Source organism: Zosterops lateralis (assembly GCF_965231275.1).
Source record: "Zosterops lateralis genome assembly, chromosome: 8".
Lineage (NCBI taxonomy): Eukaryota > Metazoa > Chordata > Aves > Passeriformes > Zosteropidae > Zosterops > Zosterops lateralis.
This window is the reverse complement of record NC_139768.1, coordinates 27,828,110-27,854,271: the sequence shown is the minus strand read 5'-3', so window position 1 is coordinate 27,854,271 and position 26,162 is coordinate 27,828,110. Positions and strand designations below refer to the sequence as shown.

The following is a 26,162-nucleotide window of genomic DNA, read 5'->3' as shown; positions in this document are numbered from 1 at the left end:
AGGGAGAATTTCTCCACAGAAAGGGTTGTCCAGTCCTGCCAAGGGCACTGATGGAGTCACCATCCCTGGAAGTGTTCAAAGAATGCAGATGTGGCTCTTGGGGACATGGCTGAGAGGTGAACACGGTGGTAGTGTGGGTCAATAGTTGAATTTGATGATCATCAAGGGTTTTTTCAGCCTTATTAACTTTGTGATTCTGTGATTCTGCTCCATCCCTCAGGGATGTCAGCTCAGGACACAGTGGCCTGCAGGGGTCAGGCAGCTGGGGGTGGGCTGGTTACCCCCGGATCAGCAACATCACAGCTCTTACAGACACCGAGGGTTTTAAAACTTTTTAAAAGCTTATTAAAAAGTACAAGGAAAACATATCTAATAATAATAATAATAACAACTTCAGATTTACTTTGAAAAACAAATCTGCAATTGAAATGACCACAGATACACTGGAAATAGCAGGCCAAGAGCACTTTTCTGTCTAGATAATACAGATCTTGGCAGCATTTCAACAGAACTAGAGCTACTTTCAAGTGTCAAATGCTACATTTTCCTGGTGCTCAGGGAACGCTCCTGTGTCCCTGTCCTACCTGCGGCCTCTGCTGTAAGGGAACCCTCCTGTCTTTCCTTCAGCAATCCCAGCTCCCTCCTCCCTGCACAAATTCCTCCGGATTTGACACCCAGTTCTGTGGGCTGGAGGAGATAAAAAATCTTCAGGAAACCATCAAGGTGGGATTGTGCACCTGGAGCTCCGAGGGCACAGGGTACACACGGAGCTGTTGGGCTGCAGCAGAGAAACCCCCGGGCAGAGCCTGGGACAGCCCCAGGCCTTGGGGTAGAGGGGTTTGTAACGGCGAGGACACGGGAATGGGAATGGGAAAGGGAATGGGAAAATGGGAACGGAGATGGGAATGGGAGAGCAGGGAGCACAGCTGGGAACGGGAATGGGAATGGGAATGGGAACGGGAGAGCAGGGACGACAGCCGGGAACGGGAACGGGAGAGCAGGGAGGACAGCCGGGAACGGGAACGGGAGAGCAGGGAGGACAGCCGGGAACGGGAGAGCAGGGAGGACAGCCGGGAACGGGAACGGGAGAGCGGCTCCGCCGGCGCCGGGGCTGCGCGGGGAGCGGGGGCAGCTCCTCCCGCCCCGGCCCCGGCAGAGCTGCCCCTGGCCCCGGGCTCGGTGCCCCCCGGCCCCTCGGGGCCCGGCAGGGCCGCTCCGTGCGCTGCCAGGCCGGGCAGGGCTCGGTGTGCCCGGACACGCGTCCCCGGCCGCTGTCACCGCCCGCAGCCGCTCCGTGCCCGCGGCTCCCCGGGATGCGCCCGGCATCCGCCCCGGCACAGCCGTGCCACCCCCGCCCTGCCGGCCACCGACGCCGCCGCACATCCCCGCAGACGCAATTCCACTTACAGAGCACTTCAATGGGATTTAAAACATCATCTGAGGCGAGAAAAGCACCTGGGCAGGATCCGGGACCGCCTGCGCTCCCCGGCGCTCCAGCGGCGCGGCCGCTCCCGGCTTGTCACGGCTCCAGCTCCGAGGGGCTGTGACTCAGCAAACGGAGCAGCTTTTTATTTTTCAGATGGAACTTACCAAACCGTGCCAATATTACGGGGAGGATCTGCTTCCTGGATCCACTGCTCTGCCAGCCTCTCCCGAGGTATTTCCACTGAACCCTCCCCATCTGGTTACGTTACGACAACAGGAAACGCTTTCTTGGGGGAAAAAGATCAAATGCAAAGCTCTGCATGGGAAGCGGGCTGGGCGAGGAAGGAGAGACTCCCGACCGCTACCTGCACTGGATTCCAAAGCAAAGGTGGCGTCTCATTGCTGGCCTGGGAGTGGGACATCACAGCCCGGACCTGCGGGTGCCCGTGCTGGGCTGGGACGGGAATGGGATTGGGATCGGGAGCCCCTGCCCCAGGTGTCCCTGCCCGAGGAGCCCCTGCCCGAGGTCTCCCTGCCCCAGGAGCCCTGGCAGGCTGGCAGGGATGGCAGGTGCCCCAGGAGTGAGGCTGGCTCTGCGAGGATCCCCCTGGAAAGGATCAGGCAGGGAAAGAAGAACTCCTCACCCCAAGCACAGCCCTGAGCCATGGGCCAGACCCCCGCACCCCCTGGGCTCTGCAGTGCCCACACCACGGAGGAACAGCCCAGGGAAGCCCTCAGGGGAGTCTCAGGTGAGCTCTGAAGGGGGAGACCCCCGTGTGTCAGGCTGGGCACAACCACAGACACAACCTGGGGCTGCCCTGCACAGCCCTGAGCTCCAGCAGCATCAGCTGAGCCACACAATACACCAAGCCCAGCCCGTGGCAGCATCCCCAGCTCTGGCACAGCCCCACACCTGTGCAGGTGGCCCCAGCAGTGCCACACCCACAGCTCCAGGCCCTGCAGTCCTGGTGGGACACACGGACACTGTCTGTCCCTGCTCACCCCTGTCCTGCCCTTGGCATTTAAGCCAGGAGAAAGGTGATTGCTCAGCCTGTTCCCATGGAAAGCTGGAAGTTACTGCCAGAATGATCCAAGCAGAAGTGCTCCAGAATGCAGCCTGTGACAAATTAGCAAACACGTCCTTTAATTACAGAAAGCTTTTCCCTTCGATTTTTTAATGAGAAGCAAGAATGCAGATGCCATTTACATAAAAGGACTGTCTTGTTTTCCTTCCTGTGTTGGCACCCTGAATCCCAAACATCCTGCAAATTTCCATAGAATTAACAATGTCCTCAAGATTAAAAAGCTTCTGACCATCAGGTTTTGAGCTACAGGGTACTCCAGCTGCAGTCAAAAGCTGGTGCAGAAGAGATACAGAGGACATACATATAGACGAGATACACACAGAATTCTGACATCTCTGTAGACATAAATCTGTTCAAACCACTAAAATATTAGAGACCACCAGGTAGAGTTTTCAGGTGTGAACCAATGAACAGCATCTTCCTTAAAAAGAGAAATACAAGATGCAGTTGAGAGATTTAGAATAGATTCAATGAGTGAATGAGTAAGACAGCAGAAGAATGAAATTTTCATGTCACTCAGGAGACATGAGGTGAATACTTGAATAAAAAAAAGAATAAAAACAGAAAGAAGAAATCAATATTAGCCCGAAGCACTAGAGAATCCCAATTTCAAAGAGCCTCAAACCCCCAGGAGAGCATGGCTTCTGTGCTCCTGCTGCCAGAGCTCACAGCAGCTCCCTGCACTGGCCTGCCTTCAAAGGGAAGGGGGGCAGCAGCCTGGACCTCCCCAAGGACAGAATCCACCCTAATTACACCCCAGCCCCTAATTACACCCCAGCAACACCTCTAGGAGGGGGGACAGACCCCAGGAAAGGCTGTAACCTCTCCGTCTCAAATTGAGCCAGTTCTTTCAGCAGTCTGATTTGTATTTGCTATATCTTTAAAATCCCAGGTTGGTTTGGGTTGAAAAGGAGCTGAAAGCTGCTCTCACTCCACCTCTGCCATGGCAGGGACACCTTCCCCTGTCCCAGGCTGCTCCCAGCCCCAGTGTCCAACTTGGCCTTGGTCACTGCCAACTCGTGCCGTGGGCTGGGGACCTCCCAGCAGAGTGGGCAATAAACGGGAGGGAATGGAGATGAAATGCCCTGTTTTGAGCTGAACAGAGGCTCCAGTGCCCTGTCCCACCCTGCTGCCCTTGACCCAGGGCCAGCCCTCTCCCCGGGCTCTCAGCAGCCCCCAGGATAATCCCAGACTCTGCCTGGGTCCCTGCACAGCCTCACAGCCCTCTCCTAACTGGATTAAGGAAAAGACGAGTTTCTTCGCTGGCAAACGGGCTTGTAGCCAGAGAGATTGTGAAAACAAATCCATCCTGAGCAGCAGCTTCCCCCGGCAGGGCCGGGAGCCGCCGCAGCAGCCTGGCAGCGCCGCCGTTGCCATGGAGGCCAAACCCGCTGCTCCTCTGCCTCTTCCTTTGGAAAAAAAGGGCAACAACTGCTGCAGAGCAGGAGCTGAGATTTCCAGCGAGCTCCCACAGGCTGCAGGCACAGGACAGTGTCTGACACACAGGATCACAGAACCGTTTAGCTTGGAAAATCCCTCCCAGCCCATGGAGTCCCCCTGTGCCCCATCCCCACCTTGTCCCCAGGCCAGAGCTCTGAGTGCCACCTCCAGGAATTAGTGGGACACCTCCAGGGATGGGCACTCCACCACCTCACACAGCTGCTGTGGTGAGCTTTGCTGCCTGGAGCACTTCTTGATGATGGATTTGTTTCTCAATCATTTTAGTCAAAACATTAGGATGAAAAATTGAGATGCTGTCAAAAATGAAACTGAAATGTTTTAGAGTGGCATTTGAATTTTTAGAAGCACTTATGTTTAATTAAAATCAAGAATTTTAAAGCCCTATTTTGAAACTGAAGCCCCTCTGCCCTGGAGCCAGGCTGGGAGAACAGGGAATGTTCATCTGGAGTGCAGAAGCTCCAGGGAAAGCTCAGAGCCCCTGCCAGGGCCTAGAGGGGCTCCAGGAGAGCTGGAGAGGGACTGGGGACAAGGCATGGAGGGACAGGACACAGGGAATGGCTTCCCAGTGCCAGAGGGCAGGGCTGGATGGGAGACTGGGCAGGGATTGTTCCCTGGGAGGGTGGGCAGGCCCTGGCACAGGGTGCCCAGAGCAGCTGTGGCTGCCCCTGGATCCCTGGCAGTGCCCAAGGCCAGGCTGGACATTGGGGCTTGGAGCAGCCTGGGACAGTGGGAGGTGTCCCTGCCATGGCAGGGGTGGAATTGGGTGATCTTTGAGGTCAACTTTAAGGAAAGCTCCTTACTCAGCCAGGAAGGAGGATGGGGTTTTTCTGCTGTTGCCAAAGAGAAGGGAGCTATAAATGTTCTTACTCCTTTATCATCTCTGATGAGTTAGCAGCAAATGCTAAAAATAATTTTTATGCTTCATCTTCAAAGTCGATGTGTTGCAATTTTTTTTTTAAAAAAACCAAAACAAATCCTATATGCTTGCAAGAATATTACAAACATTTCAGGATCCAAATGGAACTTTCTGAAGAGGTGCTGCAAGGCTGCCAAATGTGACATTTCACACAGAGCTTTTCTCTCTGAGCTCCCTCCGAGCCCTCTGCTGCCGAGGAGACAACAATTGAGACAGTGACACATTTCTGGGAGCAGGCTGGCTTCCAGTGCTCAGCACTCACTGCACTGGGGCATGTTTGGGAATCAGTGACCTGGGCCTGTTGGGGGCTGCAGAGGAAATGACACAAGGTTCTGATCTCCAGGGGAAAGTTTGGCCCTGTCAGGTTTTCACTTCACATTCCTGATGTTCAATACAGCTTTATTGTCAGCAGTGGGCAGGACACAAGCCAGACCCAGAAATGGGTTTGAGCATGAAAACACAACAGCAATGAAATAACCACTGGTGTAACAAATGATTCCTACCAGCCCTGCATGGCTCGTGGCCGACATTTAGATGTAACAAAACTGATTGGGGTGATGAAGAACATGAAAAAAAAAAACCTCAAGAAATGTTACTCTATGTGAGTGAAGCCAGCTTGGAATTCAGAACTCTAGGGAAACTGGAAGAACCTCAGCTTGCACGTATGTTACCTTAAATAGATGAGTCTCATGAATATGAAATAAGCAGGCATGAAATAATGCCCCTAAAGCCATAAGTACAACACGCCTCAGTAAACCTGGCACAGCCTGGTCACAGCCAGCACTGCACACCTCAGTGCACTATCCAAGCACTGAAGATTATCTTGACAAGACCCTCAAGGGCAAAATCCTCCCTGGTACCTCAGGGAATGATGCCTGTAGACTACTTTTGCATTTGTTTACACACCCAGGAGCAGGTCCTGACCCACAATGTTAAATATCCATAAATACTTGTTCAAAGTTCACTCCTCAGTTAAAGAGTTCCATGCTCAGCCCTGACTGTGCTGGACCCAGAACACCAAGGCTCACCTGAGCCAGGAGCACAGCCTGCAGGTACCTGTGTCACACCTGCATAGCAGGGCCATCCTCACGGGACCCCTGTGTGACCCTGACAGGAACAATCAGGGAACTGGTCAGGCTGGAAAAGTCCTCTGAGACCACCCAGTTCAACCATCCCAGCACTGCCAAGGCCACCATGACCATGTCCCCAGGTGCCACATTCACAGGACTGGGAAATCCCTCCAGGGATGGGGACTCAGCCCTGCCCTGGGCAGCTGTGCCAGGCCTGGACAGCCCTTTTGGGGAAGAAATCTTCCTAATATCCACCCTGAGCCTCCCCTGGCCCAGCCTGAGGCCATTCCCTCTCCTCCTGTCCCTGTTCCCTGGGAGCAGAGCCCGACTCCCCCCGGCTGTCCCCTCCTGTCAGGGACTTGTGCAGAGCCACAGGGTCCCCCCTGAGCCTCCTTTTCTCCAGGCTGAGCCCCCTTCCAGCTCCCTCAGCCCCTCCTGGGGCTCCAGCCCCTTCCCAGGAGATCAGAGCCCAGCAGTGATACTGACCAGCTGCTCACTGCCTGGCAGGGAGCTCTTGCACCACCACGAAGGGCAAAGCCCAGCACTGGGGGCACTGGAGTCACTGGTGAGGGAGCACACAGAGGTGCCTGGTTTGGTGCATGTTTATATACCCTGAGATAACCAAGGCAGTGTCCCTGAGGACCTGTCCCTGCCCTGGGACTGCTGTGACAGCCAGAGCCTCGAGCTGAGCACAGGCAGGGCTGGACACAGCCTTCAGGTGATGCTGAACATACACCAGGGCACCATAGGGCCCTCCCTTCCCACCCAGAGCTGCCTCTCTGGAAACAGGGAATTTCCAGAAGTGCTGAAGAGCTGAGGGATGTAGAGGAAATGGGAAGCTGAGCTGCTCTGGCCAGGGGCAGGAACGATTCCAGCATTCCCAGGCCTGGGTTCATTAGGAACTGAATCACCTGTGCCACTGAGTGCTGCTATACAACACCACCTTCAAACTCCATCCCAAGGATGCAGCTGTTGCTCTAACAAGCCTTTGGATCTCTGCTGCCTGCCTTTCACTCCCGATTTGGGGATGCACAAGTACATCCCTGCCTGTGCAGACATTCCTTCCCCAGAGCTACGTCTGCTCCCAGCTCACCAACACTCCCCGATAGCCCCGTGCTGACTGACACAGAAACAGAGGCAGAAAAGGAAACATTCCTGTCTGTGTAATACTCTTCAGTCTCCAATTCAGTTGCTGACTGGCTTATTTTTAAATGGCAGCAATGATATTTTTAGCAGAGCATTTATTTCTCTTTAGTTCCACAGGTTTATGCAGGACACTGAGTTAACCAACAACTTGTTCCCCTCATGGAACTAGTGCTGCTCTTACAGTAAAACATCCAAACCTCAGCTCAATTCTTGGAAGGCAAGGAATTTACAGAGAAAGGAGGAGAAAAAAGCTTTACACTAAGACTTTTCCCCCAGACTTACACAAGTCCTTTATTGAGCTTCATGTTGCAGAGCTCATCCCAGGTGTTCCAAGGGGTTTGTTCAGGTTTCTGCTCTCCTGAGGCTTGGGATGTGCCACCTCTGTCAATACCAGACTAAATCTGACCCTCTCCTGCTATCCAAGGCCAGGCTGGACAAGGCTTGGAATGACCTGGGATAGTGGGAAGGTGTCCCTGCCCATGGCAGGAGGTGGAATCAGAAGAACTTTAGGGTCCCTTCCCACCCAAACTAGTCTGGGATCCTGCTGGTCACTGGCACTGCTGAAGAAACTAATTTCACACACTCCCATTTCATATTTTCCCTTCAAACAAACAAAATAATAACAAAAATCACCCAACCCTCCCCCTGCTCCTCCAAACTCCCAAAAACTCACAAAAAAAAACCAGCTTTGAGGGAAAAAGTTTGTATTTATCTGCTCCTGCTCTTGATGCTAACTCTGACACCAACCTCAGTGACTCTCCCCATCCCTGTATCCCTGCTTTTCCTGCCTCAGCATCCACACCCACCTCTTGTTTCCTGCAGGACAACTCTAGGAAGGCTTTAAGCATTTCTGTCTTTTCCATTCCTCTTCATATCCATGATATAACCTATCTGCTGCATTGCTTGTTTCTCCACTATGTTTTTTTACTCAATTTTTGGTTGTAAAACCTTATCAGGCCAGAACCATTTCAGTCCTAGGACACAAGCTGATATTTTAGCAAGAGGGGAATTAAAAACAAAAAAAATCCAGACCAAAGAAAGCAAAAAATTCCTTTTGTTTAGGAAGTGTTGCCTGGCAGAGCTCCCTCAGCCTGGAACCAGGTCAGCCTGCTGGGTGACTGACAGGTAACAAGGGACACCTGCCAAGCAACAGCTCCTTTAACTCCTGCTATGCCTGAATGTATCCTAAGGGAATAAAACCTAACGAGATTCCCTTCCACTGCAACTTTGCAAACCAGCAAAGTCCGGAGCTTTGACAGTGCTGGTTTTGTCCCTATAAACTGGGATTGGCAAGATGTGGAATTGGAATTCCTGCAAATTCAGTAAGGTGGAGTTGGAATTCTTGCATGTGCAAATTAAGGAAGCAGCTTCGTATTCAGGAAAGGAGAGAAAACTAAACCCAAAGATCACCCTTTATCCCAAAGGCTTGCTTTGATTTGTCTCTGACTGTGCTGCTAAATCAGGGGATTGTGGAATCATTACGGCTGGAGAAGACCCCAGAGATCACTGGGTTCAGATGACAGCCCAGGCCACACGAACCATGTCCTCAGGCGCCACATCCACACGCTTTTCAAACAGCCCTATGGCAGGGCTGAACAAGTCTTTCCATGAAATACCTTTCCCAATACCCACCCTGAGCCTCCTCTGGCTGTTCCCTCTCCTCCTGTCCGTGTTCCCTGGGAGCAGAGCTTGACCAGCAGGTCCCCCCTGAGCCTCCTTTTCCCCCGGCTGAGCCCCTTTCCCCAGAGGTGAGGGGGCAGAGGCAGAGCAGGTGGGTGTGATGGGGCTGGGGGTGCCAGGAGCCCTCCCAGCCCTGCCAGCAGCAGCTGCAGGGGCCTCTCAGTCCTAAGACACACATTGATATTTTAGTAAGAGAAAAATTAAAAAAAAAAATTAAAAATCCAGACCAAAGAAAGCAAAAATTTCCCTTTGTTTAGGAAGTATTGCCTGGCAGAGCTCCCTCAGCCTGGAATTCCACAAAAACACCGAGGAAAGAGCAGGCACAGGTCAAAGGTGGAAGTGCCAAACTGTGAGGAATCCTCCCAGAGGCAGCAGAGACAATAAAGGGTTCTCCCGTTTTGACAAGGCTGCTCCAGCCCTGGGGCCAGCCCTGCAGGCTCCTGCAGATGCTCCCAGCAGCTCTGGGAAGCACCAGGGCTGCCTTACAAACCCCAAATCCATTCTGCCTTCTTCCGTGACTGCCGGGAACCTGGAGAGCTCAGGCAGGGAAAAGTTGGGATCTACCAGTGCAGTAAGTTTTTAATTAGTCATTAGTAGCCACAGCAGAAATCCCAAAAGCATTTGGATTGGAGAGAAAAGGCTTTTAACCACTGCAGGCATTATCTGGGATAGAAAGGATAAATCTTGACCACGGAGTGTTTGCCAGTCGCTTTTTATACTACACATCAAGCCAATAAATTTTCCTTGTAGACCATTCCATTGTCCCATAAACAGGTGTCACAAACCCAGCACAAGGGTACCCTGAGCCCAGCACATCAGGGATCATCACCAGTGACACTGTGAACCAGTGACACTGGGAACCGTGAGTCAGAGGGGACAACCAGCACAACAGGGACCATCACCAGTGACACTGAGAAAAGCACAACAGCCCTGAGAGCAAACAAATCATCACTGTGGCCACTGACTACTGCCCTGACCTGATCAATACTTATGACAAACTTGTTTAACACAGCCTGGTTGAACCTTGTGCCGTTGTGCTGGATGAAACCTGGATGGTTCCAGGAGTGGGATGAGCTCTGAGGACTCTCCCAGCCTTGATCATGCCAGGATTCCATGATCCCATCCCAGGGAGAGTGGGAAAGCTGCGGGGTGGAAACCCAGCCCTGGGCAGTGATGCCTCCAGGGTGGGGGAGCTGAGCAGGAACCACCAACAGAGAAAACAGAGGCAGGAACATGAGGTGAGGGGATGGAAAAGACACTTTCTGCAGCCTAAAGGGACCCTTTTAAAGAGTCCCTGATGGCACATGACCTTGTCAAGGTCGAATGAGCACAGCACCAGTGCAATGGCTCCAACCCCAGCATCTCTGCTGGATTCAAGGAAAGCCAAGACTACACACCCTGCTGCTGGCCTGTGTGTTTGAGGAAACCCATTTATCCTCCAGACATTCTGTCGAGCCTTTCCCAACTGTCTGTCCTCCGGCACTGCCTCTGCTCCACAGATGAAATCCATTGAACCCTCATCTCGATTCTGCACCAGCCGTGAATAACAAATCCCTGATCACGTGTGCCTGGAGACAACTGCGGGGCTGCAAAGGAATGAAGAGATTTGCAAAAATCTGCCACCATGTCATTCTCCATTAGAGTAATTTCTACAGAATTCCCTTCAATTCCCGACACCTCTGGGGGTTTATCTGGGCACAGTGCATTTGGCTGTGATTGCAAAGGAAAATCAGGAATGAGCCTTCCAGGTTAAATGAGTGCTAGAAATGGATTAGCATTCTGCCACTCCAGCAGCCAACACTCGATGCTCTGGAAGAAGGAAGCTCTCTTCTCCTCTGCATGCAGGTACATGCTCCTGGCCCACTGTGGGCAAATAAAGATGAGTGATTTCGTCTGGATTTCTGAAGTGTTGGCTAATATTCGTCTGCTTTTACCATAAAATATATTCGTATAAATGCTGTTATGTGTTTTAAAATTGTTCAGTGCTGTTAGAATCTCACTCCCAGAGTGGTTGGATGGGGTTGAATCCTACATCTCAGTCAACTGGGATGTGTAAAATTTTCAGGACTTGCTTTTAAATTTATTTTTCCATTTAAGCTGAGCCTCTGTTCCTGATCATACATGAAGAGTTGCAGCACAGAACATGACAAGCTGAGAACACATGTTTTAAGGGAAAATGTTAAAGATCATTACTTAAAGGCCTTGTTAACATTCATTTGCTGATGCTACTTTGAATTCAAGCCATCTGCAATAAAAAGTAATATTTCAGAGATGCATTTTAGGGGGGAAAAAAAACGTGAAGCAAAGTTTTACTCTTCATGTAAACTGACAGTGCACTGGGAAACTTAGTGAAACTTCACCACGTGGGAGGTGTTGACAACTGAGCATATACCAAAGGAAGGATTTACAGGCACACAGTTCCACAAATATACCCCAGACTGGTATTTGTCAAGACAACCCATGAGCCTTCAGCACATTCTTTAAAGCCTTATTCAAGTGAGGTGTTATTTTCTCCATCAGGGCCCTGGTGACAAATGCACTTTCCTCTGGTCAGGCCACCCTTGTGGCCTCCTACTGCTGCCATTGGCCTTTAATCACCACTGCAAACACTGAAATTCCCACCAGTCTGATATTTGCAGGCAAGAGCAAGGGGTTATGAGTCAGGAAGCTGCCAAGATCCAACATAAACCAGGCAGAAATTCCCCTGCAAAGTAAAGTAATCCACCAGTCCCTGAGACACTTTCAGATTATGAGCATCCATCAAGCCCTAACACAGAGAGAGGAGCCCAAGTGCAGAGAGGTGGCAGGTTAAGGACGCTGCATGTCAGCTGAGAGCCCAGGCTGACAGCTGTGAGTCTTTCTTGCCAGGAAATTATTATTTTGTACCACACACATTTCTGTGGCTGTACCACAATGTGTGAAATAACAGGCAAAGTCAACCCGACTCCAATGTGTTTTCTAATTTCTCTCTCCATTTTTAGCAGTGTCAGTAGAGGCATCCCATGAACTGAAAGGAAAAGGAATCTAGATGAGATAAATCACATTTAAAATGACTGAGGGAGCAAGCAGCTAGGAAAGAAAAAGAAAAGAACTTTCTTTTTTTAGGTTAAATAGCACAGAATAGAATCAAAAGCCCAGAGTGGTTTGGGTTGTGAGGGACCTTACAGCTCACCCCATTCCACCCCTACCATGGACAGGGACACCTGCCACTGTCAGGGTGCTCCAAGCCCTGTCCAGCCTGGCCCTGGGCACTGCCAGTGATGATTTCCCCATGAGGACAGGATTGCCATGGGAAGCAGATCTGAGACACGCAGTGCACAGGGTTCAGCAAACAGGAAATGCCCCAATCAGTTCCTCGGTGAACACTGACACAGATTATTTGTCACAACAACTCATCAGGGCGTGCACTGCCCCAAACACCAACATGTCCAGCTGCAGAGGAGATCCAGCAGCAATCACTGACCTCGGCATCTCAGCTGCATCACTCACGACACAGGCTCCATAAACTCCCGAGGAATAAAGAGGGCAGGAAGGGCCCCAGTGCCAGGCAGAGCCATCCCCTTCCTGGCATCCGAGAGCAAAGCTCTGCAAATCACAGCCATGGCTGTACCCACCCCGAAGGGAGCCCAGGGGAAAGAACCTCAAACACAGGATGAACACAGCTGAAAATGGAGCCTACAGAGCCTTCAGGCAGCAGATGGGTCAGGTGCAACAAATCTGTCTGTATGTCTATCCCACATTATGTCCATATTTATAGACACATTACACAGGTAAGTACTGATTAATGAGCACAGGCAGGCACTAATTAAGGAGCATAGGTAGGCACTCATTAGCGAGCACAGGTAGACACTAATCAAGGAGCACAGGTAGGCAGAATCCTCACTCCCTGATGCCGCACACCGAGGGAGTCCCTGCCTGCAGTGCACTCCAATAAAACCTGTCGGCTGCTCGAGCAGGCACATTTAAAGCGATTTTTACCATTCACACTGCAAAAGGCTAAAAAGAATAACCCATCCCTGCTGCATCTGGTTCTATTTTCCCTCTCTGTCCTCTGAACAGTGGGATCAGATGAGGAGTGATGCATCGATTGGTCCAGGAAAGCACTGAGAGGTCAGAGAAGGAAAACAAAATCAAAAAATACTAATAATCCCCCAAGCGTAGAGTAAAATGCGCTCACCGCGTACCCCCCGAGGCGGATGCGAGCAGTCGGAGGAGCTAAGGACAGGTTTCCCCGGCGGGCTGCGGGCTCCGGGCGCTCCGGGGCGGCGGGATGAGCTCAGCGCCGGCAGCCTCAGCCATTGCGGAGTCACTGCAGCTCCGGCAGCACGTCAGCGCCGTCCGGGGCTCCAGAGCCCTCCCTTCGCTGATCGGCACCGCTCCTGGGCTCCAGAGCCCTCCCTTCTCACATCGCCACGGCTCCTGGGCTCCAGAGCCCTCCCTGCCCGAAATGGGCACAGCTCCTGGGCTCCAGAGCCCTCCCTTCGCTGATCGGCACAGCTCCTGGGCTCCAGAGCCCTCCCTTCTCACATCGGCACCGTTGTGGGCTCCAGAGCCCTCCCTTCCCGAGCCCAGCACTGCTCCTGGGCTCCAAAGCCCTCCCTCCGTTCCCCAGCCCGGCCAGGATGCTCCCCTGGCTCTCAGGGCGCTGCTCCTGCCAGAACCAGCATTTCCATCCATTTCCAGCTTCATGAGGAAGCCAAAGCTTCACATCCAGCCCAGCTGAGACCTGCAGGAGCTGCTCCTCGAGCAGAGCTGCATTGCTGAAAAAGGCAGGGGGGATTCGAGGATGTTTGGATTTAAAAACTGCTACCAGGCTTTTCACTTGCTCCTAGCAAAGAGGATGGGATAAAGTTATAGAATGATGGAATCACAAGCTCTTCTGGGCTGGAAGGGATCTTAAATCCCATCCAGTGCCACCCCTGCCATGGCAGGGACACCTCCCACTGTCCCAGGCTGCTCCAAGCCCCAGTGTCCAACCCGGCCTTGGGCACTGCCAGGGATCCAGGGGCAGCCACAGCTGCTCTGGGCACCCTGTGCCAGGGCCTGCCCACCCTCCCAGGGAACAATTCCTGCCCAATCTCCCATCCAGCCCTGCCCTCTGGCAGTGGGAAGCCATTCCCTGTATCCTGTCCCTCCATCCCTTGTCCCCAATCCCTCTCCAGCTCTCCTGGAGCCCCTCTAGGCCCTGGCAGGGGCTCTGAGCTCTCCCTGGAGCTTCTGTGCAGGTGAGCACCCCCGGCTTTCCCAGCCTGGCTCCAGGGCAGAGAGGCTCCTCTGGACTCACTCCAGCAGGTCCATGTTCTATGGAAATCCACTCCTGTGGCAGTGCAGGGTTGTGCATTGGGGTGGATGTCTCACAGGATCTCTCACAGGAATGGCATTCCTGGGTTCCAGCATGCTCTGAAGTCCCGTGGCAGTGCTGGGAAGGTGGGAAAAGACAGGAGTTGTTCCAAAGCCCTTGTAAGGTTTGATTTGAGGACAAAACCACATGGATATAAAACATGTCTGTAACCCCCAGTGTGCTGTGTCCCACTACTCCTCATAGCTGAGGAAATATCCATTGTCAATATTCACTCGCCCACTGAAAATGCCCCCTTCCATCAGAAATCAATCACAAATGTGCATAAAATAAATGTATTTGGGTATGAGATACTTCTAACAGCCCCACACCACAAAGTTCTCTACAAGCAAATAGGAAATAGGGCACAGTTTGATTTTGTGTCTTCCTGACATGAGAAACTGAAGACTGGGAGAAGACTGGGAACTGTCCCCGGTGTATATCCCTGAACTGTTGACAGGAATGAAAGAGTGATTGATCTGAGTGCAGGGCTGGGAAACAGAAACCTACCCTGGAGCACAGTTTCAGTTTTAGAAAGGAGGGTCTGGGTTTTTTTTCTGTTAAACAATAGCTAAGTATCTGGAATTTTCCATTGAAAAATCTTCATTTTGCCCCCATCCAAAGCTCACAACTGTGCAGGACAAGAAACACATCACTGCTAACCAGATTCCTCAGAAAACTTGTTCCTATTTTTGTGGATCACCAATGCTGTGTTCCTCCCGCCTGTTCCCAGCTTGGTGGTTCAATTATCCTTTGCCAAAGGGACATGTAGTGGCACTTGGAGACAACAGGACTGGCTGTGGCTCTGAGAGCTGTGACAACAACGGCTCCAGGATAAATAAAATTGTTTTCTATTTTTAGGGCTGAATTGCAACACTTTGTGGGAGTTTGTAAACAAAACAAGTCACATCACAGGCAGTGTTGTAAGAGACCTGCCGCAAGAGCCCAGCAGTGGCTTGCATCACACAAAGAATTGGGGTTTGTTTTTCAGCTGGCAAGTTGCCCATTCCTCTGGCAACTTCCATGGGCTGCTCTCTACAGAAATGGGAATGGACTTTAAAAACTTGGAGTTAGTAAGTAAAGAAGAACCGAAAGGATTTCCATGCTCTGCTTTTCTGATTCACACTGGAAGTGGTCAATTTCTTCCATGGTAAGATTGAAAAGCAAACCAGCAGCACTCTGGGGCTGGTTTAAGCCCTGGTTTGTGCCCTGTCCAGCTGTGCCGGCAGACAGTTCTGAGCTCCCTGTGACACCAAGCTGAGGTCAGGCAGGGATCAACCACCCTGTGCAGCCACCACAGAAACAGCACCAAGAGTGTGGGGACTGCTGAGAAATGTGGCAGACATGGCCCAGGACACTCAGCACAGCCCTGCACACACACCACACACAAGGCTTCTTTATCAGCTCTTCAAATGGAACAAAAGCAGACAACCAGAAAATCACAGAGGGCTTTGGGCTGCAAGGGACCTTCAGGCTCATCGTGGGCAGGGACAACTTGCACTGTCCCACCTCAACAGCCTGGGCAAGCAGCAGCAGCAGCAGCTCAGGAAGGACACAAGAGCAGCTGGATGGTTAATGATGAACCTATTCCAGGCAATGCTCAGCATAAAATACACACATGGTTAATGACCAACCCCTTAGCAGGATGGAGACAGGGAGCGCTCCGATTTCAGTGGTGTTTGAGCCTTTGAAAAGTCACAGAATCACCAAATCATTTGGGTTGGAAAAGCCCTCCCATGGAAAAGCCCATGGAATCCCTCTCTGTCCCATCCCCACCTTGTCCCCAGCCCAGAGCTCTCAGTGCCACCTCCAGCCCTTCCTGGGACACCTCCAGGGATGGGCACTCCAAACCTCCCTGGGCACTTCCAAGGCCTGAGCACCCTTTCCTTGGGGAAATTCCTGCTGCTGTCCAGCCTGAGCCTCCCCTGGCCCAGCCTGAGGCCGTTCCCTCTCCTCCTGTCCCTGTTCCCTGGGAGCAGAGCCCGACCCCCCCCGGCTGTCCCCTCCTGTCAGGGAATTGTAGGCACATTTTCCCAAGTCAGTCCTGAAATTCCCACTCGCTCATCTAGGAAGTGGATTACTTCAATTTTTATTAGTAAGAAACCAAAGAAATATCAGTGAATATCATCCATTTCTAAACTAATGCAAGTTTGTTGCCCCTTTGGGATTGCAAACAACTTCTGTGCAATGCCTGAAATATCTGTCCCTCACAGCTGGGCTGAGCCTGCATGTCAGGCCCAAGCCACAGGCTGAAAACCAAACACAAAGTTGGAGCTGTCTGAGCAATGCGTGTGACCCTGTACCCAAATCATTGCCTTTGTTAGTCTGTGCAGGAGATGGGTCGCTGTCTCTGGCTTAAATGGGATTAATCAATACATGACTGGTCTGTGACATGCAAGTAAATAAGATGAGAGCGAGGCCCAGCTGTGCAGACGATCGCAGTGCAACAAATCAATAACCTTTCAAAGGCTTCATTCAACAACAGGAAAATTCACAATTTTTCCTGATCATAGCACTATGTGTTTCTGTCAATAACCCAAACGTTTTTGCCATCAAATTTCAGATGAAAATAAAAGCATTCACCCAATGACTGATGAAAGAGAAGCTGTCCCTGGATCCCTGGCAGTGCCCAAGGCCAGGTTGGACACTGGGGCTGGGAGCAGCCTGGGACAGTGGGAGGTGTCCCTGCCATAGCACTGGGTGGGATTTCAGGTCACTCACAACCCAAGCCCTTCTGGGGTTCTGTGATTCCATGATCGCTGTGTCCATCCTGAGCCAGGCAGGCCTTGCGGTGCTGAGCCCCTGTTCCTCACACAGCCGGGTTATCGCTGACCGGGAGAGGAGCACATTCCCGGCAGCAGAGCGGCGGGGCCCCGCGCCCGGAGCGGGCCCGGCGGGCAGCAGGGAGCAGCAGAGCGCCGCGCCGTCCGCACGGAGCGCAGCGGGAACAGGCACAGCCAACCCGCTCCTCCGACAGTTATCCCATAACACTGTTCTGTTCTGCCGATTCCTCCCCGAGTTCCTCGGCAGAACAGAATCGGTTCCATTCCTCCTGTTTATCCATGCACACAGAGTGTCATGCCCACGTCCATTACATCCCGGCCTTGTCCTTCTGGGGAGGCTGTGAGGCAATATTCCTCACTAGTGCAGTAACTCACAATTTACTGATGTGCTTCACTGGGGCTTTGTGACTCAGCCGCAGAAAGGCTCAAGTGAAAACAATTCCAAACAAGACAACAAAAGCCTGCGTGCTTTAATTGAGTTAATACATTGGCTAAATAACATCAGGTTTAATGCAGAGTCCCAGCAGTAAATCAGTATCTGCTACTGACAACACAAGGTGAGTGGCTCCCGCTGTCGAGAGCCTTGATGCCATCGCAGCAATTAAAGGCAAAAAGGAAAAGATTTACTATTTATCATTATTATTTTATTATTTATTCATATATTATTATTTATTCATTTTCCTAGGGCTGTGCAGGGCTAGCAGTCGGACTCGATGATGCGTGTGGGTCCCTTCCAACTCAAGCACTCTGTGATTATGACCTATTTTAAGGCCAGGTATCATTCGCTGTGGGGCTGGTTTAGCGGCCGCAAGGTGTGATTTTACAACCGGAGGTGAATCCTTTTACATCCCCTCCGTGCCCGCCGTGAAATCCGCGAAGCGCCGAGCGGGAGAGGCCGGCGGGCGGGCGGGCCGAGCGGAGCGCTCAGCGGGCAGAGAGCAGGAGGGCGAGCGATGTGTTGAGGGGACATGAGGGCTGTCCCGCGGGATGTGCTGCGGGAACCGGCCCCGTTATCCCGTTTTTCCCCGTTTTCCCCCGTTTTCCCCGTTTCCCCGCCCGGCCCCGTCCCTTCCCAGCCATCATGGCGGCCCGAGGGCCGCTGAGGGAGCGCGCGCCCCCCCACCCCTGCCCCGCCCCGCCCCTCCGCGGCGGCCAATGGGCGAGCGGGGCGGTGTGACGTCACGGGGCGGGACGGCGCGCGCTGCGGGCGGGCGCGGGGCGGCGCGGTCAGTGCGTGCCCCGCCGCCCTCCAGCCATGTCGCGACAGAGCCCTCAGGAGGAGAACCTGCAGGGTAAGGCCGCGGGGAGCGGGCGCGGCGGGCCGGGCGGCGGCTCTGCCCGTCCGCTGAGGCTCGGAGAGCCGCGGGGACCTGCCGGGAGGCGGGACGCGGCGATGTGCGCGCCGCAGTGCGTGTGCTGCCCCCCTTGTCCCGGGGAAGAGGCCGGGCGGGAGGTGCCTGTGAGCAGGGCTCGGGTGTGTGCCGCGGGGATCGCCTGTTAGATAGCGCCGGATTCGCCGGGAAAGGGAAAAATCACAGTGCAGCCGCAAACGGTGCGGCTGACGCGGTGGTCGTAGCGATTTAAGGGGACGTTCTCATCGCTCTGTGGAATCCTGCTTCTTAACCTCAAGCGTTGGAAGGTGTGTCTTAAGAAATCGAAGCTTTCCGGTGCTGATCCGGGACTTTGCGGTGCTCCCTGTGCCCGCACGTGTGTCCCGGGCTGGGATATCGGGACAGACCCCTCTGTCCGGCCCCATCCCGGGACTCAGGTGGCCGGGCTGCATCGCCTCTCGTGGCCTTTGCGCTGGTTGTATTTCCAGCTTCATAAAAACACAGCTGCTTTTAGCTTTAAATGGTGATGGCACAGCCTGTTCCGTGTGCTCCAGCACAGCCTTGCTCTGAGGAGTGTCCAAAAGGAGAAGAAAAAAAAAGGAAAAATCGTAAACCACATCCACTATTCTCTTGCTGCTGCAATCCCGTTCCTCTCCCTGCTTTATTCCGCATTGCCAGCGCTGTACCAAGTAGGATTTCAGCAGATAAAGTCTTAATTTGGGCTCAAGTGGTTGCGGTCGTTCTTGGGTAACAACTTGAGTTTCCATAAATTTCGGGGGAAAGGGTAAGGAAGGGTTTGTCTGGCTCTGAACACGCTCCCTGCCACATACCAGGCACTGTCACATGGAGGGGAAAATTCCCAAACAAACCCAGACAGTAACAAACCAGCTGTGAAGGAAAAGAGCTTCTGAGGAAAAGCATCTCTTCCAAACTCGGTGGCCTGGAATGTTTTTATCCAGCCGGTTCTGTGGTGCTTTGGCTGTCCAGGTGATGGTCTCTGTATTTGTAAGGGAAATACTCGTCTTGTTCATGCACATGAGGCAGTTTGGTTTTGTGCTGTTCCCGTTTGATTTTGGAGCCCTCAGTCTCCTCCCAGCCAGGATATCTGGGATATCTTTGCTTGTCTGACGTCCCTGCTTCACACTAATCCCCTGCACTGGCTTCTCCCCACCTGCATTCCTGGGATGCTGCTCTGTGGGCTGTGGATGGCTGGGAAGGGACCCTGCTGTTCCTGCTGTGCCTTCGTTCCCTGAGCTGTGCCCAGCCAGCACAAACAGCCCGAGCAGCAGCGTCTGTGTCTCTGCCTTTCCCTGCTGATTCCTCGGGCATCCTTCCCTCCTTCCCCAGAATTCGGGGAATTCCCCCTGCCCTTCTCCTCCTGCTCTGTTCCCTTTGCACTGCTGTGGCTGGGAATCCCACATCTGTCCCACAGTGGGATTCCTCTGGAATTGGTGTAATTCAGGTATTTTCTGTTTCCTGAGCTCATTTCTGGGGGACTGGAGGGACAGGACACAGGGAATGGCTTCCCACTGCCAGAGGGCAGGGCTGGACGGGATCTTGGGCAGGAATTGTTCCCTGGGAGGGTGGGCAGGCCCTGGCACAGGGTGCCCAGAGCAGCTGTGGCTGCCCCTGGATCCCTGGCAGTGCCCAAAGCCAGGTTGGACATTGAGGGTTTGAGCAGCCTGGGACAGTGGGAGGTGTCCCTGCCATGGCAGAGGTGGCACTGGGTGGGTTTTGGGATCCTTTCCAACCCGAATCATTCCAGGATTCCATGGGGGAGGGAAGAGCTCCAGCCCTGCAGTGAGCTGTCCCTGCCCAGGAGGGAGTTGTTGTTCCCTCCCTTAGGAAAACAAAGCCCATGTGACCGTGTTAAATATACTGCGAGGAGCAAACCCATGACAGCCCTTGCCACACAGCCGCTGTTGCTTAACAGCAACACCTACAAATGGGACTGAGAAAAAGCTGCACAGAACAGGCCCTGGGCCCCGGAGCCCAAAATAATTGCAATGAATGAATAACTGAACTTTGGCAGCAAAACTCCTTGAGATTGTTTTGACTGCCACCTATGCTGAACAATAAAAATTGAGTATATCCCAAAATAAAAGATCTGTATGTGCAGAGAGAAACACGATGTACTGAGCAGCTGCTTCACAGCCCTGTGAGCCCTCCCAGCTCAGCTGCCTGCACTTTGCATTCCATGCTGTTTATGAGCTGGGAGGCAGGGCTGGCTCTGTGTCCCTGCAGTGTCACTGGGGCAGGGCTGGCTCTGTGTCCCTGCAGTGTCACTCTGTGTCCCTGCAGTGTCACTTGGGGCAGGGCTGTCTCTGTGTCCTGCAGTGTCACTCGGGGCAGGAGCCCAGGTCGTTGCTCTCTCATGGCTGTAGCAGACCCTGAGGCCCTGGGGCTGAGCTGTGCTCTGTTCTCCTCAGGGTCCTGGGTGGAGCTGCACTTCAGCAGCAATGGCAGTAGCAGTGGCAGTGGCAGCTCAGTGTCTGCAGGGAGCCAGGAGCAGGTTCCAGCCTCCATCCACAATGGGGACATGGAGAAGATCCTGCTGGATGCCCAGCACGAGTCGGGCAGGAGCAGCTCCAGGGAGAGCTCCCACTGTGACAGGTGAGCAGGGGACTCTGCCAAGGGCACCAGCGGGTCCCAGGGATGTTTGGGTGTCCAGGGGCAGAGACAAATGCTGCGTGGGTGTATTTACATACATGTCCTGTTTATATAAGCACACGTTTACATAGGGGGTTGTATTCTGTGTGTGCTGTGTGTTCACACGTGAACACCTGTGTGCAGGTGTGTTCAGAAACCAGAGCAGATTTCTAGCAGTGTCACACAACAGGTGCTCAGGAGTGCCATTCATGCCTTGGTTGGACTTTGATGGGCTGGGAGGTCTCCAGCCTAAACTGTGTTTGGAAAAACTCAGACTCCACAGTAGGATGTGGAACAGCCTGGCCTGGCCTAGCCTGTGGGGATTCAAACCAAACCAAACAACACTTCCACTCCTGGCTTGCTGCCTGTGGTTCCTGTGGAAGTGCCAGGGCCCCACCAGGAGTGTGTGCAGAGGGTTGGGGGTCAGAGCTGTGACTGATGTGACTGTGGTGGCTGTGCTGTGGCAGCAGTGCCCCATCCAGCCCCTGATCACGGTCAGAGCAGTCCTGGGCAGCTCCCAGGGTGTCACAGACTGCTTCACCTCCTTCCCCTTTGTTGTGTCTCTGTGCAGCCCTCCTCGCTCCCAGACTCCCCAGGACAGCCACAGAGCCCTGGAGATAGAGAGCCACAGCAGTGGGGAGAAGAACAGCTTCCAGGTAAGGTCCTCACCTCCCTCTGACTGCCTGTGCTTTTGGGGGATGACAGGGGGAGCTGCTGAAGCAGAGACTTTCACACCTTACAGTAACCCTGGCAGATCCAGGCTGGTTTGTTCCTGACATGTGGGGATGTTTTGATCTTTCCAATCTGTGACTTTTTCAGAAGGATTTCCTCTCTCCCTTTGGCTGCTGATGGGGTACATTTCCTACATCCCCCACCAATGCTGAAATGCACCTCCACCAATTTAGTAGGAATTTTAAAAGTTGTTTTGACAGCAGCAAGAATTTCTAGAGTCACTTAAATATGGCAGCCAAAAATACACAATTTCCAAGCCCTGCCATAGCTTTGATTCCAGGTATTGTAACAATTAATACCAAACCTGAATACGTGCTGCTTTGGAGGACTCCCTGTTCTTTCTGATTTCACTTTGTAGGGTTGTTTACCTTGCAAGGAAAATGAATAAACACATTTGCAACAAAGAGTGGGGGAAAGGTTGTACATTGGCGAAATTTAATCAATACAGGGCTTATTGCAGGATGACAGGCTGAAATCTGAAGGCTTCAGTGTAATAAATTAGCATTTAATATGAAAAAGAATAACATACAAAACATTTTGAGGAAGGAAGTTTTTCAAGGAAGTGATTTTTTCTGCATCATTTCTAAAACTCCTGCCAGACTCTGGGGACTCAGCTTTAGGTTAGCTAAACATGGTACTGCAAGTTAATTATTACTGGAAATTATTATTTTTATATCATCAGAAACACCCTTCAGCTGTTTAAGGATCATTATTTAGACTTTGAGAACAAATAACCCCAAGTTAGAAAGCCATCAGAATGCCTGGACAGTTTTATTTCCATCCTGTGTGTGTGTGCATGGAGAGCTGTTGGAATTCTGGGAGCGGGATCTATTTTTATCCCAAGGCCTGGGCTGTGTGGAATGGAGCTGAGCCGAGGCAGGAGCTGTGCCCTGACTCAGCATTTGTGCTCTCACTGCACCAGGGCTGGGGGCTTGTTCTGTGAGCACACACCTGCCAGGATCACCTGCCTGTCACCATGGCCCAGGGACTGCAGCTCTTCCTGCCAGGACCTGCACAGGGACTGCCAGTGATGTCTGCCAGGAATCCCTGTGCCCAGTGTCCATCAGGGCTGGGATAGGGCAGGGATCCCTGTGCCCAGTGTCCATCAGAGCTGGGAACTGGGATAGGGCAGGAATTCCTGTGCCCAGTGTCCATCAGAGCTCGGAGCTGGGGATATTTTGGGTCTGTGCGTGAGGATTAAACACCGGGCTCTGGGATTTCACTGCCAGGGCAGTCTCAGGCACATATGGGCTATGGGACACAGGACATGGTCTTTGGTCTTTGCCATTCTCACCCCGATCTGAGGATGGATCTCCCTGCTCCCCCCCTTGCTCTGGGCTGTAAACATTCACAGAAGGGACATGGGGAGGGGTGGGAAGGTGTCAGGGCTGGCTGGGTGTGTTCCTGCTGCAGAGCAGGAGCTGTCCCAGCTGTGCAGGCTGACGCTGAGCTGTGGCTCCTGGTTGCAGTCTGAGGAGGATTTCCTGGAGAGGAGGAGGGAGGTGGAGCGGCTGCTGCGGAAGAACGCGGATTGGATCTGGGACTGGTCCAGCCGGCCCGAGAACATCCCCCCCAAGTGAGTCCTGCACACTGCTGGGAGAGCTCCTGCAGCTTCTCCTGGCTGAACATACCCCTCACATTCCTGCCCCAAATCCAGGGAATTCCTCTTCAAACACCCCCGGCGCACAGCCACGCTCAGCATGAGGAACACCAGTGTCATGAAGAAAGGGGGGATATTCTCTGCAGAATTCCTGAAGGTTTTCCTCCCATCCCTGCTGCTCTCTCACCTGCTGGCCATTGGACTGGGGTAAGGTTCCATTGGGGGAAAAAAGTAGATTTTTTTACCTGCTTTCATTGTGGCCTGATTCCAGTTCCAAATTCTCTCTTTGTCCAAGAGAAGAATAACTTTTCTCTATGAAGGGGGGAGATGGTGCTTCCTGCCTGTGGTATTCCTGGATGCTTGAAGTTTTCTGATTTTCTCCCTGTTGAGAATTTCTCGGAACAATTAAGGGGCAGGGAAATGAGGAATTCTGTCCACTGGAGCTGTGGTCACACAACACTTGGCTCCTCTGGAGATGGACTCTTAATCTCACAACTAGGAGATCAGCAAAGCAAAAACCTAATATTAAATAGATTTTAAAATTCCACAGACACAGATTTTAAAATATTTATTATTTAAAATTATTCAATATATTTTTAAATTCCCTCCTGGGAGGGATGGGGGCCATGTGACTGTCAGGCCATTAAACAATGGACATTTCCTTCCCACATCAGTGTGGGGGCAGTGCTGGGCCCTGGGGAGGGGTCCCAGAGCAGGTGCACTCACTGGGCCCTGGAGCAGTTCTGTTCCTGCTGGTTCCAGTGGGAATTGCAGAAGCAGTGACCCGGCAGGGAGAGAGTTCCCTGCACGGGAACACGGCCTGTGAGCTGTGCTCTGACCCGCAGGATTTACATCGGGAGGCGCCTGACCACCACAGCCTCCAGCAGCACCTTCTAGAGGCCTGGGATGGTGGAGCTGGAGCAGACTCAGCTGGAGAGCAGGAGGTGCAGAGGAGGGGAGCTGGTCGTGGCGCCGTCGTGTGTGTGTCCTGTCTGTGTCCTGTTTTAGTTTAGTCTAAAAATGGGAAGGGAGACGCTGGAGCTCCCGTGTCACATAGAGCCTTCTGGATCAATCCCTGCTGGATCAATCCCTAGAGCACGTGGCAGATGCTGTGATGTCCCTTAGTGCTTTGTAGTGAAGTACCTGAGAATTAGAGCAGCTCCGTGTTTAACTCAGTGCCAGCTTTCAGCAGCCCTTGTGCTGGGCCGTGTCCGTCCCACCCGCTCCTGTGCCTGCAGAGGGAATTGTCCCTGCTCCTGCAGTCCCCACAGGGAGGGAGGAGCCCAAACTATGGTGGCCTTACAGATTGATCCGGGAATTCCAGGGGCTGTCACCACCCCGGGGCACATTTTCCTCTGGTAGTTGTTGCTTAGTTCACTTCGGTGGGAGGTGGAAGGTGTTGAGACACAGTGGGAAGAGATGAGCACGTGGGTGAAACTCCATCAGTTTGTCCTAGTTCAGAGGTAGAATTTGGATTTAGTGCCTACTAAAAGCTGCTTTTGCCAGGACATTTATTTAATCCCCAGCAGTTACTGCAAGTTCTCTGCTGTACCTACTGCAGGCTGTCGCTTCACAGGCTTTACCTGTCTCACATAAATCTGCACCTGACCCCAGCCCTGGGCAAGATGAACCACAGGGTGGCTTCTCCTTGGTTTTTACTGATGCAATGCCTTTCCCTTCAGTGATTTTACCTTATTTAATGAGAAAATGAATGTTTGCCAAAATACCATGTTTTATATATTTAAATAAAAAGGTTCCTGGTGAACTCAGAGTTTCCTCATTTCTTTTTCTCCAGTAATGGCTGACAGGGGCTGAGGCCCTTGGCCTCCACCTGCACCTTTCCCACTGGTCACTTCCTGACACGGAATTGAGAAGTTTCCATGGAAACAGCATCAAACAACCTTCAGCAATCCCTGGGTGACCTGCACTCACTGCACACACACACACAGGGGTGTGATGCTCCTGAGGAGCTGGAAACCATGGAGTTGTTGGGGCTGGAAAAGCTCTATCAGACCATGGAGTCCAACCATCCCCAGCAGTGCCCAGGCCACATTGCCCATGTCCCCAAGTGCCACATCCACAGGGCTGGGAAATCCTGCCATGGATGCCCTGGGCAGCTGTGCCAGGGCTGGGAGCCCTTTCCAGGAAAGAATTTTTCCTAATCCCCAATCCAAACCTCTCCTCTGAGGCTGGAGCCAAAGCAGAGGTGGGATCAGAACCCCCTGAACGTTCCAGTGCTGGTTCCATTTCCTGTGGGGCTGGGAGCAGCAGGCCACTGCCGAGCAAACCATTGGGCTTTGGTTGGGGAAGGGGTTAAACCACCGTGTCCCTTTTTTTCCTGCCATTGTTCCCCGGCTCCTGCCCTGTCACAGCTCAGAGGCCCTGAAGTGTTCCAGGTTCTCATTCCTCAGTGAAGGGGACTTCAGTTCCAATTTCATGGCAGGATCATCACCAAGGGGCTGAGCCCAGGTCCTGCACCTGCCTTGGGCGGTGTAGCTCCCACAGCTGCTCCCCTGTGGGAGCCCAAAGCCTTGGGCAGGAACACAATCCCACATGGGTTTGGGGTGGGAGGGACCTTAAAGCCCCCCCACTTCTGCCCTGTCCAGTTCTACCCCTTGCCATGGGGGGCACAACCTTTCCCTAGCCCAGGCTGCTCCACAGGCAGCAGTTCTATCAAACTGGACATTATAATCTGGTTTTAGATAAAAGGATAAAGATTCCACGAGAACAAAAGCTAACTGAAAGTGGTACAACCAAACAGGGCTGTAGGAGACTCCATCCTATCCTTTTTACTGATATTTCACTCGTATTTGCTGAAAAACCAGACCCACAACAGGATCCTGTTTTAGTCTACTCTAAAAATGGGAAGGGAGATGCTGGAGCAGGGGCAGCAGCCCTGGCTACCCCAACCATCCCAACTGGGAACACCCCCCTAGGCTGGCCCAT

General features: G+C 52.7%; 2 protein-coding genes and 1 long non-coding RNA gene across 25 annotated transcripts in view; 2 read left to right on the top strand and 1 right to left on the bottom strand.

The window, feature by feature from the left end:
- The window catches only part of JAKMIP3 (Janus kinase and microtubule interacting protein 3), a 51,516-nt gene extending 49,837 nt beyond the window's left edge, over positions 1-1,679 (bottom strand). For 21 of the 22 annotated variants that reach the window (XM_083866200.1, XM_083866201.1, XM_083866202.1 and 18 more), the window contains exon 1: positions 1,591-1,679. The gene's annotated coding sequence lies outside the window, so the exon portion shown is untranslated. Of the gene's footprint in view, positions 1-1,407; positions 1,525-1,590 lie in introns of those variants that run through there. The other variant, XM_083866192.1, reaches the window with a different exon arrangement.
- Positions 747-10,440, top strand: LOC310912028. 2 transcript variants are annotated; one of them, XR_014590610.1, is made up of 3 exons: positions 747-837; positions 1,580-1,813; positions 10,283-10,440. It is a non-coding gene; the product is annotated as an uncharacterized lncRNA (long non-coding RNA). The 2 variants fall into 2 exon arrangements; XR_014590611.1 differs by lacking the exon at positions 10,283-10,440 and adding an exon at positions 1,967-2,276.
- A 7,674-nt stretch (positions 10,441-18,114) lies between these two features.
- On the top strand, positions 18,115-24,981 carry BNIP3 (BCL2 interacting protein 3). The gene is made up of 6 exons (XM_083866180.1): positions 18,115-18,196; positions 20,665-20,848; positions 21,456-21,540; positions 23,086-23,192; positions 23,274-23,423; positions 24,062-24,981. The coding sequence occupies exons 1-6, from the start codon at positions 18,160-18,162 to the stop codon at positions 24,111-24,113; spliced, it is 615 nt and encodes a 204-aa protein (XP_083722306.1). The 5' UTR covers positions 18,115-18,159; the 3' UTR covers positions 24,114-24,981.
- Positions 24,982-26,162: the final 1,181 nt, after the last annotated feature.

Bases quoted from the DNA above. Each gene is read 5' to 3' on its own strand.
- BNIP3 (XM_083866180.1), top strand. From the start codon at position 18,160: ATGTCGCGACAGAGCCCTCAGGAGGAGAACCTGCAGG. The intron at 18,197-20,664 runs GTAAGGCCGCGG...TGTTCTCCTCAG, and splicing joins TCAGGAGGAGAACCTGCAGG to GGTCCTGGGTGGAGCTGCAC. The intron at 23,193-23,273 runs GTGAGTCCTGCA...CCCCAAATCCAG, and splicing joins CCCGAGAACATCCCCCCCAA to GGAATTCCTCTTCAAACACC.